Source organism: Chiloscyllium punctatum, chromosome 9, assembly GCF_047496795.1.
Source record: "Chiloscyllium punctatum isolate Juve2018m chromosome 9, sChiPun1.3, whole genome shotgun sequence".
NCBI lineage: Eukaryota > Metazoa > Chordata > Chondrichthyes > Orectolobiformes > Hemiscylliidae > Chiloscyllium > Chiloscyllium punctatum.
In genome coordinates this window covers 1,353,090-1,369,576 of record NC_092747.1, presented here as the reverse complement: position 1 = coordinate 1,369,576, position 16,487 = coordinate 1,353,090, and the positions used below count along the sequence as shown (strand labels likewise).

General features: G+C 41.7%; 1 protein-coding gene across 1 annotated transcript in view; it reads left to right on the top strand.

The window, feature by feature from the left end:
- Positions 1–16,487, top strand: part of LOC140481061 (F-box/WD repeat-containing protein 7-like) — a 203,383-nt gene that overhangs the window by 100,929 nt on the left and 85,967 nt on the right. The window contains exon 4 of the mRNA XM_072576665.1: positions 12,415–12,497. Within this exon, the coding sequence (XP_072432766.1) occupies positions 12,415–12,497 (83 nt within the window). The remainder of the gene's footprint in view (positions 1–12,414; positions 12,498–16,487) is intronic.

The following is a 16,487-nucleotide window of genomic DNA, read 5'->3' as shown; positions in this document are numbered from 1 at the left end:
AATTGTGCTTTTCCAAGGGGATTTAAAGAGAAATGTTGCTGAGTTGGCTGAACTGTTGTTGCAGGGAAACTTCTTTACCGAGATGGCCCGAATAGCCACTTCTTGGACTGTAATCATTCTTTGGTTCAATGAATGCATCCATGTAGCAGAGACACAACCCATGACCTCTGCTAAGAGCCATAAATTAGACTGAAATGCTTGCTAAAGTAGATAGCTAGGATTTAAAACTGTTCTTTATTTTCTATTAAGGATCTGGAGCATGTCAAAATGCAGCTTAGCTTTTTGGAATTTATGACGCATATAACCTCTTGCTCAGGGTTCTCTGGAAACAACTGCAGCAGTAAACATTTTGTGATAGTTGCAGTGTCCTTGTGTGTGATTCTTCCCTCTCTACCCCCATCCCAACCTCCCACCCAAATAAAACTGGTTGCAGGGCTGAAATTCAGAATTAAATGTGATGAAAAGTAGTATAAATACTGGAAATCTAAAATAAAAGCAGGGATACTTAATGTTAGCACTTAACGCATTATTCCATCTTTCTGATTTTGATGAAATCTGTTGTGTAGACTTTTGACCGTTCTCTTCAGGCCAGCATTATTGTGAAAAGTTGATGAAGACTTAAGTGATTAGTCCTTGTCTTGCTCACCCTCCCTCTCTGTGGGACCCACCCCTCTTCCCAACACCACCGCCCCGCCCAACCTCCATCCACTTACATTGTTAGTTGCTCAGCTGCAATTTATTTAGAATAGAATTTTTTCATTTTAGGTTTGGGCTTGTATGTGTGCAGGCATCCCTGAAACTGGAACTTTCAGACAGCACGAAAGTAAAAGAAAACATATTGTTGTGATGCTTAATCAGAGATTATTTGTACTGAGTAGTTGGCAAACATTGTCCCTGAAAACATGTTGGACGTTTCTCCAAAGTGTGCAGTAGAGGGTCAGTCCCGATTGGAGTGAACAGGATTGTGCACTGGTATGATCTGAATGGCATATTGGGCAACTAGTGAAGATGCTGGAGACATAGTCTAACACAACTTTTGAAAGTGATTCAGATGAATTACTTGTGAAGAAATTACTTTGCAGACTCTATGAAGAAAGAGCAGATTAGGGGCACGTTGTTTAGACCTTGTAAAGGATCTTGCACATATATATTTGCTAATCCCCCTGCTCAGAGATGTTATTGCACTGTTTTGTGAATGTGCAACTTGAGTTTTCTAGCTCAGAGGTAGAGACATAGTGCAGCACTGGAGCCTGAGTTCCTCAGGTTACTGTTCTTGGTCCAACCATTTGCAGCTGCTTCATCACGAAGATTGGTGGAGTTGTGGATAGTGAGGAGGGCTGTTGTTGGCTGCAAAGGGACTTAGATATGATGCAGAGCTGGGCTGAGGAGTGGCAGATGGAGTTCAACCCTGTCAAGTGTGAGGTTGTCCATTTTGGAAGGACAAATAAGAATGCGGAATACAGGGTTAACGGTAGGGTTCTTAGTAAGGTGGAGTAGCAGAGGGATCTTGGGGTCTATATTCATAGCTCTTTGAAAGTTGCCACTCAGGTTGGTAGAGCTTGTAAGAAGGCCTATGTTGTATTAGCATTCATAAGCAGAGGGATTGAATTCAAGAGTCGTGAGGTGATGTTGCAGCTGTATAGGATCTTGGTAAGGCCACATTTGGAGTACTGTATGCAGTTCTGGTCGCCTCATTTTAGGAAAGATGTGGAAGCTTTGGAGAGGGTGCAGAGGAGATTTACTAGGATGTTGCCTGGAATGGAGAATAGGTCGTACGAGGATAGGTTGAGAGTGCTAGGCCTTTTCTCATTGGAATGGCGAAGGATGAGGGGTGACTTGATAGAGGTTTATAAGATGATCAGGGGAATAGATAGAGTAGACAGTCAGAGACTTTTTCCACGGGTACGACAGAGTGTTACAAGGGGACATAAATTTAAAGTGAAGGGTGGAAGGTATAAGGGGGATGTCAGGATAGGTTCTTTACCCAGAGAGTGGTGGGGGCATGGAATGCGCTGCCTGTGGGAGTGGCAGAGGCAGAATCATTGGTGACCTTGAAGCGGCAATTGGATAGGTACATGGATAGATGCTTAAGCTAGGACAAATGTTCGGCACAACATCATGGGCTGAAGGGCCTGTTCTGTGCTGTATTGTTCTATTAATGACCTTTCTTTGATCACAAGGTTAGAAGTGGGGTTCCTCGCCTATATAATGTTCAGCACCATTCTCTAAAGCAGTCCATGTTGAAACACAACAAGACCTGGACAATAATCAGGCTTGGACTGACAAGTATGAGATGGTGAGGGCGGAAGGTGCTGGAGAGTCCGATTTGATAAAGTGTGGTGAAGGAAGAACCACAGCAGGTCAGGCAGCATCCAAGGAGCAAGAATCGAAGTTTCGAGCATGGCCCTTCATCAGGACTGATGAAGGATCATGCCGGCTACGTTGACTCTTGCTCCTCGGATGCTACCTGATCTGCTGTGAGTTTTCTTTCACCATATTTTATCAACTTGGGCTGATAAGTGGTGAGTGACAATTACCAGGCAATGATCATGTCCAACATGTGAGAATCTAATTATCACCGCTTGACATTCATTGGCATCACAAGCTCTCAGTCTGAGTATCAACATCCTTGGTGGGGTGGGGGGGGATTACTATCGACCAGAAACTGAACTGAACTGGACTACCAAGTATCATACAGTGGCTGCAAAAGCAAGTCAGAGGCTAGGAATGCTGCAGTGAGTAACTCATCACCTGACTCTCTAAAGCCTGTTCACAATCTACAAGACAAAAGCCATGAATGTGAGAAAATACTCCCCACTTGCCAGGATGAATGCAGTTTCAACAACACCCGAGAAGCTTGACACTATCCAGGACAAAGTCACCTGCTTGACTGGCACCACAGCGAAGGGATGGTTTTCTGGATCAATGCTTGGAGGAACCAACTGGAGAACAGATTACTTTAGATTGGATATTATGCAATGAGAATTGAATAATTGGTAACGTAGTTGTGAGCGACCCCCTCGGGGATGTGTGATCATAATGGGAAAGAATTGTCCATCAAGATGGAAAGTGAGGCAGTTGCTTCTGAGACAAGGGTCTTGTATGCTATTAAGGGAACCTATGGTGGTATGAGGCATAAGTTGTCTATGAAGGTTTGGGAATTATTACTGAAAAGAAGGACCATAAATAGGCAATGGCAAACATTCAAAGAGTGAATGGGTGAACTATGAAAATTATCGTCTGATGCAAAAGCACAAGGAGCTGTGTCAAACCATGGCTTGCAAGGTAGGAAGCATAGAAATTGGCAAGATAAAACAATGGACCTGAAGATTGGGAACAGTTCAGAAGTCAGCAAAGGAGAACCAAGGGATTGATTAAAGAAGAAAAAATAAAGTGAAAATAGAAAAATCAGGAAATCTCGTACATTCAAAATTATAACAGGATGAGACTGCGAACATTCTTCCTGTAATGCCCCTATCATGAACCAGAAGTCTCAGTCTAAGACTATGAGGTAGGCCATTTCAGACTGAGATGAGAAATTTCCAAGGGAGGAGAAAGCCTTTGGAAATTTCTGTCACAGAAAACAATTGAGGCCAAAACAATTGAATGATTATTTGGAAGGAGTTACATACAGTTCTTTTGCCTGAATGGATCCAAGGACATGAGGAAGAAACGGGAACAGGGTTTTGAGTTGGCTGATCAGCCATGGTCATACCAAATGGCAGAGTAGGCTTGAAGGGCTGAATGGCATACTCCTCTTTTGTGTTTTTATGTTTAGAAATATCAGGGAGTTTCCAACTATGCTGACCTGGCACAAAAGCGGAGTTGAGGTTGGGGCAGGCCGACTGCGATCTTGTTGAATGGCAGAGCAGGCTTGAGGGTCCAAATAGCCTACTGCTTCTTGCATTTAGATTCTTTGAACTGCTTTGAATACACTTATTTCTCTTGTGTGAAGAGACCAGAACCACATACAGTACTCCAAGTGCAGTCTAAAGCCCTGTACATTTGTAGTAAGACTGTCCTACTTTAATAACCATGCAAAAAATAACAAATGCAGGGTTCATCTAACTTGGGATATCCTGCCAAATAATTGTAACACTATAAAATAAACATTATTTATGTGAATTTGTATCTAGATGCAGCGTTATACTGAGTATTCATCGTCTTCATGGCTTCTGTGAAGAAAAATATTAACAAGAAATATTTTAAAAATTGAGGTACTCAACATGCACAATACAGAGGAATCGTGATTAACCAGCGTTTGGTTATCCGAATATCTGATTATCCCGCAAGGTCCTGATGATTGGCTAAACTATTATCTGGCACTCGATTCTCCGGAATTCGATTTAACCGACTGAAATACTCCCCTCCTGTGTCCTTTGGATACTTGAGGTTCCTCTGTTTTTGTCATTTTTTTGCTCTAAATTAATAGTAGTAATGAGATTTCATTCATAATCTGTTTCACTCAATATACATAATGCAGTATGTTGGGTTTCTTAGTGTTAAAGTGGCATTAAGTGATGGGTACAAAGCTAATGGGTTTTGCACGTCTCTATGACCTGGCTGATTACACACAGCAATGAGTCATGCAGTCCTTTTCTCTCCAACGTTATATTCTCTGACTGACTGACTGACTTAATAAATAAGATTTTTAAAAATAATAAATTTTATGATTGCCTGAGTGAAAAGCGTTGATGCGGAACAAGTAAGCCCCAACCATTTCTGCATCTAGTTTCTATCTTGCATGAAATCCAGATGGGTTATATACAAACTAAATCAACCTCGACACTCCCCATCAAATGCAGTGTAATTCAGGAGAGGATTGAAAGTGTTTGCCAGGCTGATGTCGAAGGAGTTGCTGTAGTTAGGTATTGAGGGCAGAATTGCTTAAAGTTGATTGGTGACAAAGCTATGCATTCTTTGATGCAAAGTTGTCACCAGCCCTCTTGTTCTGCTGGCTGACCCTGAACTCCTGCTTTACTGTCAAGCAGTTCCTTACATCTCTGAGCCTTGCTCCAACCATTCCCACTTCGAACAGGTACAAGTCTAGAATTTATTTCTCTCAGTCCATTTGATAAACTGATGTAGCTTTCTATTGTCCATTATTATGAACCAGACTAAACCCCCTCAAAATATATTAAGAAGGCAGTTGTTTTCTTATTTTAAAGGTAAGTGTAAGGTGTTGCAATCCAGGTGCAATTTGATTGGTCAAATTAATTGACATTAAATAAAACACTTTATTTTTACACTAAAATGCAAACAAAAATAAATGACGAGAATTAGCTTAACTAACTATTGAAATGGTTAACAAGGCCCTACTGCTAACTGTATAATTCTTGTGTGGTTTGCCTTGCCATACTTATCCAGGTAAGTGTGGATGTTTCCACCTCACTCCTGATTTATGGAAGATGAGCAAGGTTAGAGGAGTTGGCACTGAGTTGGTTACCATTGAATCTGCAGTGTCTGAACTGCTTTGAACTCAGTTAGTTTCTGGTCACTGTTCATCCACAGGATGTAGGTCATGAGGTTTTCAAATCTGGCAATGTTGAATTTGTCCTCCTAGCCAAATACCATCCTAACTTGGAATTATATTGCTGTTTTCTCACTGTCATTGGTAAAAGACCGGGCATTCCCTTCCTAAAGCACTGTGGGTTCACATATATCTGGTAGACAGATGTGGTTTCTGTTTTTGTTTCAAATTTCCAACATCCACAATCTTTGCTTAGTGGTTTATAAAGATAGCTCATCTCAACCTTTTAAGGCCAATTAGTCATTAGCAACAAATGTTGGTCTTGACAGTAATGCTCACATCTCTTGAAAAATCAAAAAACTAAAGGAAAATGCTTAGATCCTTGAACAAAAGCAGAAGTAGAGTTAACATTTTGTGTTGTTTCCTTATCCATAATTCTTGGTTCAGTCTGTTGCTTACAACAAAGATTAACAGTACTGCTTGGCTGGTAATATTTATATTCATATCAGTTGTGCCTGACTGGGAGATAAACGCAGTTTGAGTTCATGATGTATCGGTTAATTAAGAAACTATGTAAAATGACACTTTCTAATGCAACATGCTATATTTGAGGTCAATGTCTGTGGTATATTTCGTGAGTGAAAGCTGAGAGAACAATAATTAGATTAGAGTGGTGCTGGAAAAGTACAGCAGGTCAGGCAGCATGTGAGGAGCAGGAAAAGCCCTTCATCAGGAATTGCCTGATATGTCAATTTTCTTGCTCGTCGGATGCTGCCTGACATGCTATGCTTTTCCAGCACCACTCTAATCTAGACTCTGATCTCCAGCAATGTTCTATTGTAGGATGATGTGGGACAGTAGAGTGCTATCGCTTAACTGAGAACACATTGCTTCAACACAGCTGGGAGGGTTGAGCTGAATACGCAGATTCGTAGAACTGAGCCTTGGATTTCCTCTAATTGAGGAAGTTTTGTTTCAACTTGTGTATGAGAAACGTTTGTTTCTGGTTGCTGCTTCAGAGGCAGTATCGCAATTCAAACACAGCACCATGCTGTTGTCTTAATTGAGAACTTGCCTCTCCAAGAAATGTGATTCAAAGTGGGAATCTGTGTGTTGCTTCCACTCTGAATAGCAGGAAAATAGGAACAATAATAAACCTTTCAGCCCTTTGGACCTGCTCAGCTATTTGATAAGATCATGGCTGATCAACCTATTCAGTGCTATGTTCATGCTTTCTCCCTGCATCCTATAGTCCCTTTACAAATGGCAGAATTTCTTTCCTAAAGGTCATGAGTGAATCTGATGTATTTTTATCAGAATCATTTGTGTTTCCTGATCACCATGAATGAGACCAGATTTATTAACTGTGGGATTCTAACTTGAATTCTTAAGAGTAGTAGTCTGGGCTAGTGAAATTGCTAGCCCAGTGACATTTGGTCTTGGTCATGTAGGTGAGCAGAGAGATCTGCGTCCAGGTGCACAGATCCCTGAAAGTTGCCACCCAAGTTGATAGGGTTGTTAAGAAGGCATACAGTGTGTTAGCTCTTATTGATAGAGGGATTGAGTTTCGGAGAGACAAGGTCATGTTGCAGCTGTCCAAAACTCTGGTGCAGTCACGTTTGGGGTATTGTGTACATTTCTGTAGAAAGGATGTGGAAGCTTCGGAAATGGTTCAGAGGAGATTTACCAAGATGTTGCCTGTTATGGAGGGAAGGCCTTACAAGGAAAGGCTTAGGGACTTGAGGTTATTTTTTGTAAGAGAAAAGAAGGTTGAGAGGTGACTTAATTGAGACATAGGGTGGACAGTGAGAACCTTTTTCCTCGGATGGTGATGGCTAGCATAAGGGGACATAGCTTTAAATTGAGGGGTGATAGATATAGGACAGATGTCAGAGGTGGTTTCTTTACTGAGCAAGTAGTAGTATACTTGCCAACTTTTAAGGGCAGTTAAATGATCATTAGATACACATATGGATGAAAATGAAATAGTGTAGGTTAGATGTGCTTCAGATTAGTTTCACATGTCAGTGCAGCATCAAGGGCTGAAGGATCTGTACTACACTGTAATGTTCTATGTTCCATGTTCTATTTCTATCCTGCCACATAATTTATCACTGATCTACAATTAATCAATTGTACAAACTAAATTTTCGGAGAAGTTGTTTCCCTGTTTTATAGACAACTCAAAGCTCAAAGGATCATGTTGATAATTGACTCCACTGCATAGAATTAGGACCAAAAAAGAACTAGCATTTACATTTAGTGCTTTTGGAAGATTGCAACCACTGTTCCTGCAGTCACCTCCCCTGAGGATCAAAGGGTGCAGGATGTCAGGTGCTGGGAACTTGTCAGCCCATCCACAGCTCTCTCCCCAATATATCAAAGATGTCTTTGTTGCTTCCTGCTCTTGTCTGGAGTTAGAAACAAAACTGATAATTTTTTCCAATTCTGTCCTTCTCTCAGCTTGGCCTAGTCCACCTCTTCCTTGATATCACTGAATTTCTAAGGCTCGGATGTCCACCTCTACCCATTACAAGCCCACTGACTCCCACAGTTACTTTGACTACACTGCCTCACTCCCTGGTTCCTGCAGGGATTCCATTCTATCAGTTTCTCTGTCTCCATTGCATCTGTTCCAATGATGCCACCTTCCACTGGGCTGCCTCTTACATGACCTCAATTTTCCTCAACAGAGGATTTTCTACCCCCAACTCGTACCACCACATGCAGTCCAATGCCTTTTTGAATGCCTAGATTGGCCCCATCACATTTCCAAGCAGGACATTCCAGACCTTAACTCCGCATCCCCCCCCCCCACCGTGTGTGTGTTTTTTTTGTTTTTTGTTGTATCATGTTTGTTCCTTTTGCACATCACTTTAAATCTGTGCCCTCTCATTCTTTTATTTTACGAGTGCAGTCTCTTCACCTGTCCTGCCACCTTTAGTACACTTATACACTCTGATCTAGCACTCCCTTCAGTATTGTACCCCCTATATTGTCTTTCAATGTTCTGCCAACCACATTGTAGCACCTCACACTTTTTTTTATGCATTGAACTTCATCCACCACCTGTTTGCCCACTTCACCAACTTAATGTCCTTTTTGAGTTCCAGACTATTCTGGCCTGACAGTTTGCAAGTCTCCCAACTTATGTGTCATCTGCAAACTATGAAATTGCCCCTTTCACATCAAGGTCCAGATCATGAATATGCATCAACCGAAGTAGAAGTTTCAACCAATTCCCAGGGAACTCCACTTTGAGTCTTGTCCAAGCCCAAAAAATATCTATTGACCATTACTGTTTCCTGTCACTCAGATAATTTCTGTATTCCTGTAACACCTTTGTCATTTAGACCTATAGCTTACTCTCAAGCCTGTTGCAAGGTTGACGGAGCCCTCAATCATGACTGACCTATCTCCTGCACTTCTTTCTTCATCTCTTCTCTTCTTTCCCAAACAACGATAGAGTTCCCCTGTCCTCACTTTCCAACCCACTGTCTCTGTATTCAAATAATCATCCTCCATCATCTCTACTACCTTGAGCAGGATGTCACCACCACTCTCACATACCCCCTCCTCTCCACTGGTAGCGTACACAGAAGCTATTCTCTTTGGGACAACCTGCTTTCGTTCATGCCTTCAAATTCGAACAGTTGTGACATTTATCCATTCGCCAACTATTCAAGGCCCCAAACACCTTTCAGGTGAAGCAGCGATTCACTTCTTTCAATCTTGTCTACTTCTTCATTTGCCAATCACCATCCTTTTACATTGGCAAGACCAAAAACAGGTGGGGGCACCTGTTTTTCTGAACACCACCACTTTGTGCACTGGAGTGACCCTGACCTTTCCAGTTCTTGGCCGTTTCAATAAACCATATTGCTCTCACGCTAATATTTCTGACCTGGCCCTGCTGCAACGTTCGAACGAACATGATGCAAACTTAAGGACTAACATCTCATTTTCCACTTGGGCATTTTACAGCTGCACAGACTCAACACTGAATTCCACAATTTCAGAACTTGACCGTATGTTATCCTGACCGTATGTTAACCTTTTTTTTCCTGCATTCTTCTCCTATTCTTCCTCCTCTCTTTGTACATCATTTATTCCCTTTGCTCTTCCTCTGCTGCTTTCAGAAATATTTTGAAAAGCCATTTTCCAAACCCGTTTCAGTTACAAAAAATAATGTTCAACTTGAAACTCTTTCCCTCTACACATTTGTTGCCAAATGACCTGAGTTTTTCAAGCACTGTTGTTGTGGTTCTGTTCGCCGAGCTGGGAATTTGTGTTGCAGACGTTTCGTCCCCTGTCTAAGTGACATCCTCAGTACTTGGGAGCCTCCTGTGAAGCGCTTCTGTGATCTTTCCTCCGGTATTTATAGTGATTTGTATCTGCCGCTTCTGGTTGTCCGTTTCAGCTGTCCGCTGCAGTGGCCGGTATATTGGGTCCAGGTCGATGTGCTTATTGATTGAATCTATGGATGAGTGCCATGCCTCTAGGAATTCCCTGGCTGTTCTCTGTTTGCCTTGTCCTATAATAGTGGTGTTGTCCCAGTCGAATTCATGTTGCTTGTCATCTGCATGTGTGGCTACTAAGGATAGCTGTTCGTGTCGTTTCGCGGCTAGTTGGTGTTCATGGATGCGGATCGTTAGCTGTCTTCCTGTTTGTCCTATGTAGTGTTTTGTGCGGTCCTTGCATGGGATTTTGTACACTACATTGGTTTTGCTCATGCTGGGTATCAGGTCCTTCGTCCTGGTGAGTTGTTGTCTGAGAGTGGCTGTTGGTTTGTGTGCTGTTATGAGTCCTAGTGGTCGCAGTAGTCTGGCTGTCAGTTCAGAAATATTTTTGATGTATGGTAGTGTGGCTAGTCCTTTGGGTTGTGTCATGTCCTTGTTCCGTTGTCTTTCCCTTAGGCATTTGTTGATGAAATTGCGGGGGTATCCGTTTTTGGCGAATACATTGTGTAGGTGTTCTTCTTCCTCTTTTTGCAGTTCTGGTGTACCGCAGTGTGTTGTGGCCCTTTTGAACAGTGTCTTGATGCAACTTCTTTTGTGTGTGTTGGGGTGGTTGCTTTCGTAGTTTAGGACTTGGTCTGAGTGTGTGGCTTTCCTGTATACCTTTGTGGTGAATTCTCTGTTCTGTGTTCTCTGTACCATCGCGTTTAGGAATGGGAGTTGGTTGTCCTTTTCTTCCTCTCCAGTGAATCGGATTCCTGTGAGTGTGGCATTGATGATCCGGTGTGTGTTCTCTATTTCTGTGTTTTTGATGAACAGAACCACAACAACAACGAGCACCCGAGCTACAAATCTTCTCCCAAACTTCTTCAAGCACTTACTTTCAGGTTTCCAGCATCCATAGTATTTTGCTTAAATTTCTGATTTTTGTTCAGCCCAGTAACTACTTTGAGGGAATGAAAACAGAAATTGATGGAGAAACTCTGCGCGGTAGCATTGTATGTGCTAAGTGTGGCAGCACCTGTGGAAGAAAAGCAAAGTTAATGTTTCACTGGGCTTGAAACGCTAACTGTGTCTTTGTTCCCACAAATGCTGCCAGATCTCTTGAGTTTCTCCAGCAATTTTGTTTTTTTTGTTGCAGATCTCTAACATTTACAACTCTTGGTTTTATTGAGCTATTTTGAGAGGGTGTGCAAATGACAGTGGAAAATGGATCTGAATGGGTGGATTGGAAATGGAGGGTTGGCAGTCAAAATAAGTCAGAAGTGGTCAAAGGTTCGACTGTTCTGGCACAGAGTGCATGATGAACAATTGGCAATAAAATTGCAGAAGGGCTAAGAATTTTCTTTGTATGAGATTTTATAATCTAGAATCCACTCCCTGAAAGGATTGTGAAGGCAAATTCAATCATACTGTAGCGTTCAAATAGAATCGGACAAATCCTTGAAAAGGGGGTGAGGAGAATGGGTTACAGGACTGAGGCTAGTGCTGGGAACAGGAATGCTGTCATTACACATCTCTCCAAGCTGGAACAGACTTGATGGACAAACTCCTCTGCTGTGATTGTCCAGAGTATTTCAGACAGACTTCTTTTAACCAAAACCAGATTTAATAGATTGCCTCTATGTTAGCTGTTTTTGGGATCCTAATATGTGCAAAATTACAGCCTATATAACGCAGACTAAATTTCAGAATGATTGTATGTCAAAGCATTTCATTTATGGAACTATATAAAGACAAAATACATTAAAAGTATAGCACTTTCTGAGGAATGGAGTTGAACAGGACCTTTATCCATAGAATACATAAGGATTTATCACTTTGCAACAAAGCTGAAAATTTGCTAAGAGAGGTTCATGTTTCAGACATGGGGTCACTAAGAGCTGCAGCATATGAGAAGCTGAGTAGACTGATCGGTTCTGACATCCCAGTTTGTAAATACAGCCTATGTTCCATTGTAGTGTTTTCTGCTGAAAGGCATTGTTTACAAGAGCTTGTTTACAAGAGCTTGTTAAATGCGCTACTAGTATTTAAGTAAGTCACTTTACAGGTTGAGACTACATATAACCCCACTAAATCAACTGCTTTTTGTTTCTCTTGGAGGTTGATTATAAATGACTTGCATGAAATTGCTACAAAGGATGGAGCCAAGTATCTACAGGTCTGCTTTGTAATAGATCTCATACAAGAAGTGCTTCCCTGGTCAACATTTCCTATCTGTGTCTTGTTTTACAGAAAAGATTACTGAGTGATTATTGTTTAAAACAATTAACAGTCTGGATGGATGGCTATTAGGAGTTATTTGTAGTTGTCAGGAACAATTAACTCTGAGTCCTGTCTCTGTTTATTTGATTTGCCCTTTGTAGGATAGTTTATGACAAACCAAGAGTCCTATTAATATCCCATTTCCTGTTGTTTTTCCTGTGTTAACTGGTGTACTCAGCAGACCTAAATTTGTTTTCTCAAATTCTCATTCTCTTTTCACAGATGAAGCGAAAGTCAGAGAATGGCCTTGATGTGCGAGCACTGTCACCAGGAAAGAAGCTGTGCAAAGGGTCAGAGTATTCCAGGTATTGACAGAGTAGGCAGCTGCCGGAACGATCAAGTCATGCCTTGGCTTAAACCCGATGACTAGGCCGCCTGTCTGTTTAAACTTGCTATCATATACTTTGATGTTTTCTATGACTAACTTTTTAATAATGCTGGAAGAATAGGTTGGTTCACCAGAGCAACATGCTGGAAATCCAGTTCCACCATTCCCGGGGGGTAGCCGCACGCCTTGAAGATTTTGTCTAAGTATGCAAAAACCCTCAGTTTAATGTCTTATCGATTCAGTGGTTAGCACTATTTCCTCAGTATCAGGGATCTGGGTTCAATTCCAGCCTCAAGCAAGTGTCTGTATGGAGTTTGCACATTCTTCTTGTGTCTACATGGATTTCCTCTGGGTGCTCCAGTTTCTGACGACTGTGCGAAGATGTGCACGTTAGGTGGATTGGCCATGCTAAATTGCCCATGGTGTCCATGGATATGCATGGAATTAGTCATGGGAAATGCAGGGTTATGGGGATAGGATAGAATACTATTTGGAGAGTCAGTGCGGACTTAGTGGGCCAAAGGGCCTGCTTCTATTATGTAGGGTTCGATAATTCTGTGAAAAGTAGACCAGATTTCTGTACATAAGAATTGTCATTTGTTGCAAGTAGGTAGGTTATAAGGTTAGCCCATCCTAGCCTGTTGCATCACTGAATACAATTATGACTGACTGAACACTTCTGTACCTTTTTTTGCACCCCATAATCCTATATGCCATTGATAAAAATAAATCTATCATTATCCACCTTTGAGAATATTCAAAGACTGAGCTTCCACACCCTGTATGGCAGAGAATTCCAAACGTTCATAATCCTCAGAGTTTTTAAAAAAAAATAATTCTCCTCATCTTGGAACTAAATGGCATTATACCTTATTTACACATTATACACCTGGTCCTAGACAGTGCATCCAGGGGAACCCTCTTATCCACATCTACGCTGTCTATCCCTTTATTTTATAGATTTCCATGAGATCATTCCTCATTCTTGGAAACTGTAGAGGTTACAGGCCCAATGTGTGCACACTCTCTTCTTAGAAGAATTCTGCCAAATTGGGAACAAGTTTTGTGAACCTTTCTTTTATTTCCTCTATGACAATAATCTTTGTTAAGACATTGAGACCAAGATTACATGGTGCTCTAGATGAGTCTAACCAAGCTGCTATACAATTGAAGAAAGACTCCACTACTCTCATATTCTCATCACTGTGCAATAAAGGCTAACATTGCTCTTAATTTACTACAACTTTCAGTAACTTGTGTGCAAGGAGCCCTAGATCCTTTTGTACATCTGCATTTTCTAACTTGCCATTTAATAAGTTCTCTACCCATTTGTTTCCCCATCAAAGTGGATCACTTCACATTTTGTCACATTATATTCCATTTGCCATGTTTTTGCCCATGCAGTAAACCTATCCAAATTTCCTGAAGCCTCATGTACACACTCCTCACTGCACACATTCCCACTTAGCTTTGACTAACCTGTAAATTTGGAAATATTACATTTGGTCCCTGCCTCCAAATCATTGGTTTATATTGAGAATAGCTGGGACCCGAGTACTGATCCTTGCTGTACCCCACGAGTTACAGTCTGCCAATGCAATAATGACCCATTTACTCATACTATTTCATGTCTGTTAGTCAATCCTTAGTCCATGCCAGTTCATTCCCTCTTTATTAAACCTCCATTTAAAATGTTCTGAAAAGGAGTGTACTGCTTCCATTGGCGGTCCTTTATCAATTTTATTTGTAATGTGGAGTCATAAACAAGTTTGGGATCATCTTCGGTCCAACTGATCTGCACCGACCAGATATTCTAAACTGATATAGTTCTGTTGCCGACCATTTGGCCCATATTCCTCTAAACCCATCCTGGTACCTGTTAAATTCTGTAATTATACCAGCCTCCACTACTTCCTCTGGCAGCTCATTCTATACACTCATTACCCTCTGCGTGAAAAAGTTGCCCTCACGTCCCTTTTTAATCTTTTTCCCCCTCACCTTAAATCTGTGCCCTCTAGTTTTGGACTTAGCTAGCCTGGGAAAAAGTCTTTGGCTGTTTGCTCTATCCATGCCCCTCATGATTTTATAAACCTTTTGTGAGGTTACCCCTCAGCCTCCACTCGAGGGGAAAAAAAAGCCCCAAACTATTCAGCCTCTTCCCTGTCGCTCAAGCCCTCCAATCCTGGCCACACACCTGTAAATATCTTCTTAGCCCCCTCAAGTTTAACAACTAGAGAGCATAGATTTAAGGTGAGGGGGAAAGATACAAAAGGATTGGGAGGGGCATTTTTTTTCACACAGGTTGATGATTGTCTGGAATGGGCTGCCAGAGATACTGGTAGAGGCTGGTACAATTTTGTTATTTAAGCAATATTTAAATAAGAACATGGATGGGAGCGGTATGGAGAGATATGGACCAAATGCAGGCAAATGGGAATAGAATAATACTGAAGAGTGGGCAGCATGGACAAGTTGGGTGAATGGCCTATTTCCATACTGTAGACTTCTATGACAAGGATGTTACGATGGTGCCATATATCAGGTTAGTTCAGCCACAGTTGGAGTATTGTATGCAGGCCTGCTCACTGCAGAATAGCAAGGATGTGATTGCACTGTACAGGGCGAAAAGGAGATTGATCAGGATATTGCCTGATCTTCTCAAAAGTCTGTTAAATTTTATGATTTTAACTTCCCCTGGCACTCCCTCCATGTTAGAGGCTTGGATGGAGTAGAATTTCTAAGCCCCGTTTGGGAGGGTTTCTTGATACAGTATGTCATTAGTCCTACCTGGAAAATGGTTATACCCCTGGACCTAGTTTTGTGAGATGAGCCAGGCCAGGTGAGTGAAGTTTCAGTGGGGGAGCATTTCGGGAGTAGTGACCATATTACCGTGAGTTTGAAGATACTTGTGGATAGGCATAACAGTAGTCCTCGGATGCAGATGTTAAATTGGAGGAAAGCAAACTAAAACAATATTAGGCAGGAACTGGAGAGTGTTGATTGGAGGCAGCTGTTTGAGGGCAAATCCACATTTGACATGTGGGAGTATTTCAGACAGGAGTTGATCAGAATTCAGGAGCAGCATGTTCCTACGAGAATGAAGGTTAGGTATGGCAAGTTAGGTGAACCTTGGATGACCAAGGATATTATGGTCTTGGTCAAAATGAAAAAGGAAGGATATATAATGTCTACGAGGATAGGAACTAATGAAGCCCATGAAGTATATAAGGAAAGATCTTAAACAAGGAATTCGAAGGGCTAAAAAGAGTCATGTTGAGTCACTAGCAAACAGGATTAAGCAGAATCCCAAGGTTTTTTATATACAATGCAAAAAAGTAGCCGGGCAAAGGGTTGGTCCACTCAAGGACAAAGAAGGGAATCCGTGTGGAGCCGGAAGAGGTAGTTGAGATCCCAAATGGATACTTTGTATTGGGATTCACCAGAGAGATGGAGTTGATGGAGGATGATCTCAGGGAAGGGCGTCTCCCATTTCTAAGCCAAGTTGCTATTAATAAGAAAAAGGTTTTGCGCATCTTAAAACATATTAAGATAGATAAGTCCCCGGGTCCTGATGGGATCGATCCCAGAATGTTGAGGGAGGCAAGAGAACAAATTTGCTGAAGTGTTGACTGACCTCTCTATATCCTCTCTGGCCACTAGTGAGGTCCCAGAGGACTAGGGAATGTTGCCTCATTGTTGAAGAAGGGTAGCAGGGATAATCCAGGAAATTACAGGCCTGTGAGCCTCCTGTCAGTGTTAGGGAAATTATTGGAACAGAACCTTAGGGACAAGATTGATAACTATTTAGAAGAAAGGATTAGGAATAGACAGCATGGTTTTGTGTGGGGGAAGTCATGTCTCACGAAGTTGATCGAGTTTTTTGAGGAGATGAAGAAGATGATTTGAGGAAGAAACAGTTGTTGTTGTCTACATGGACTTCAGTAAAGCCTTTGACAAGGTTCCTCTT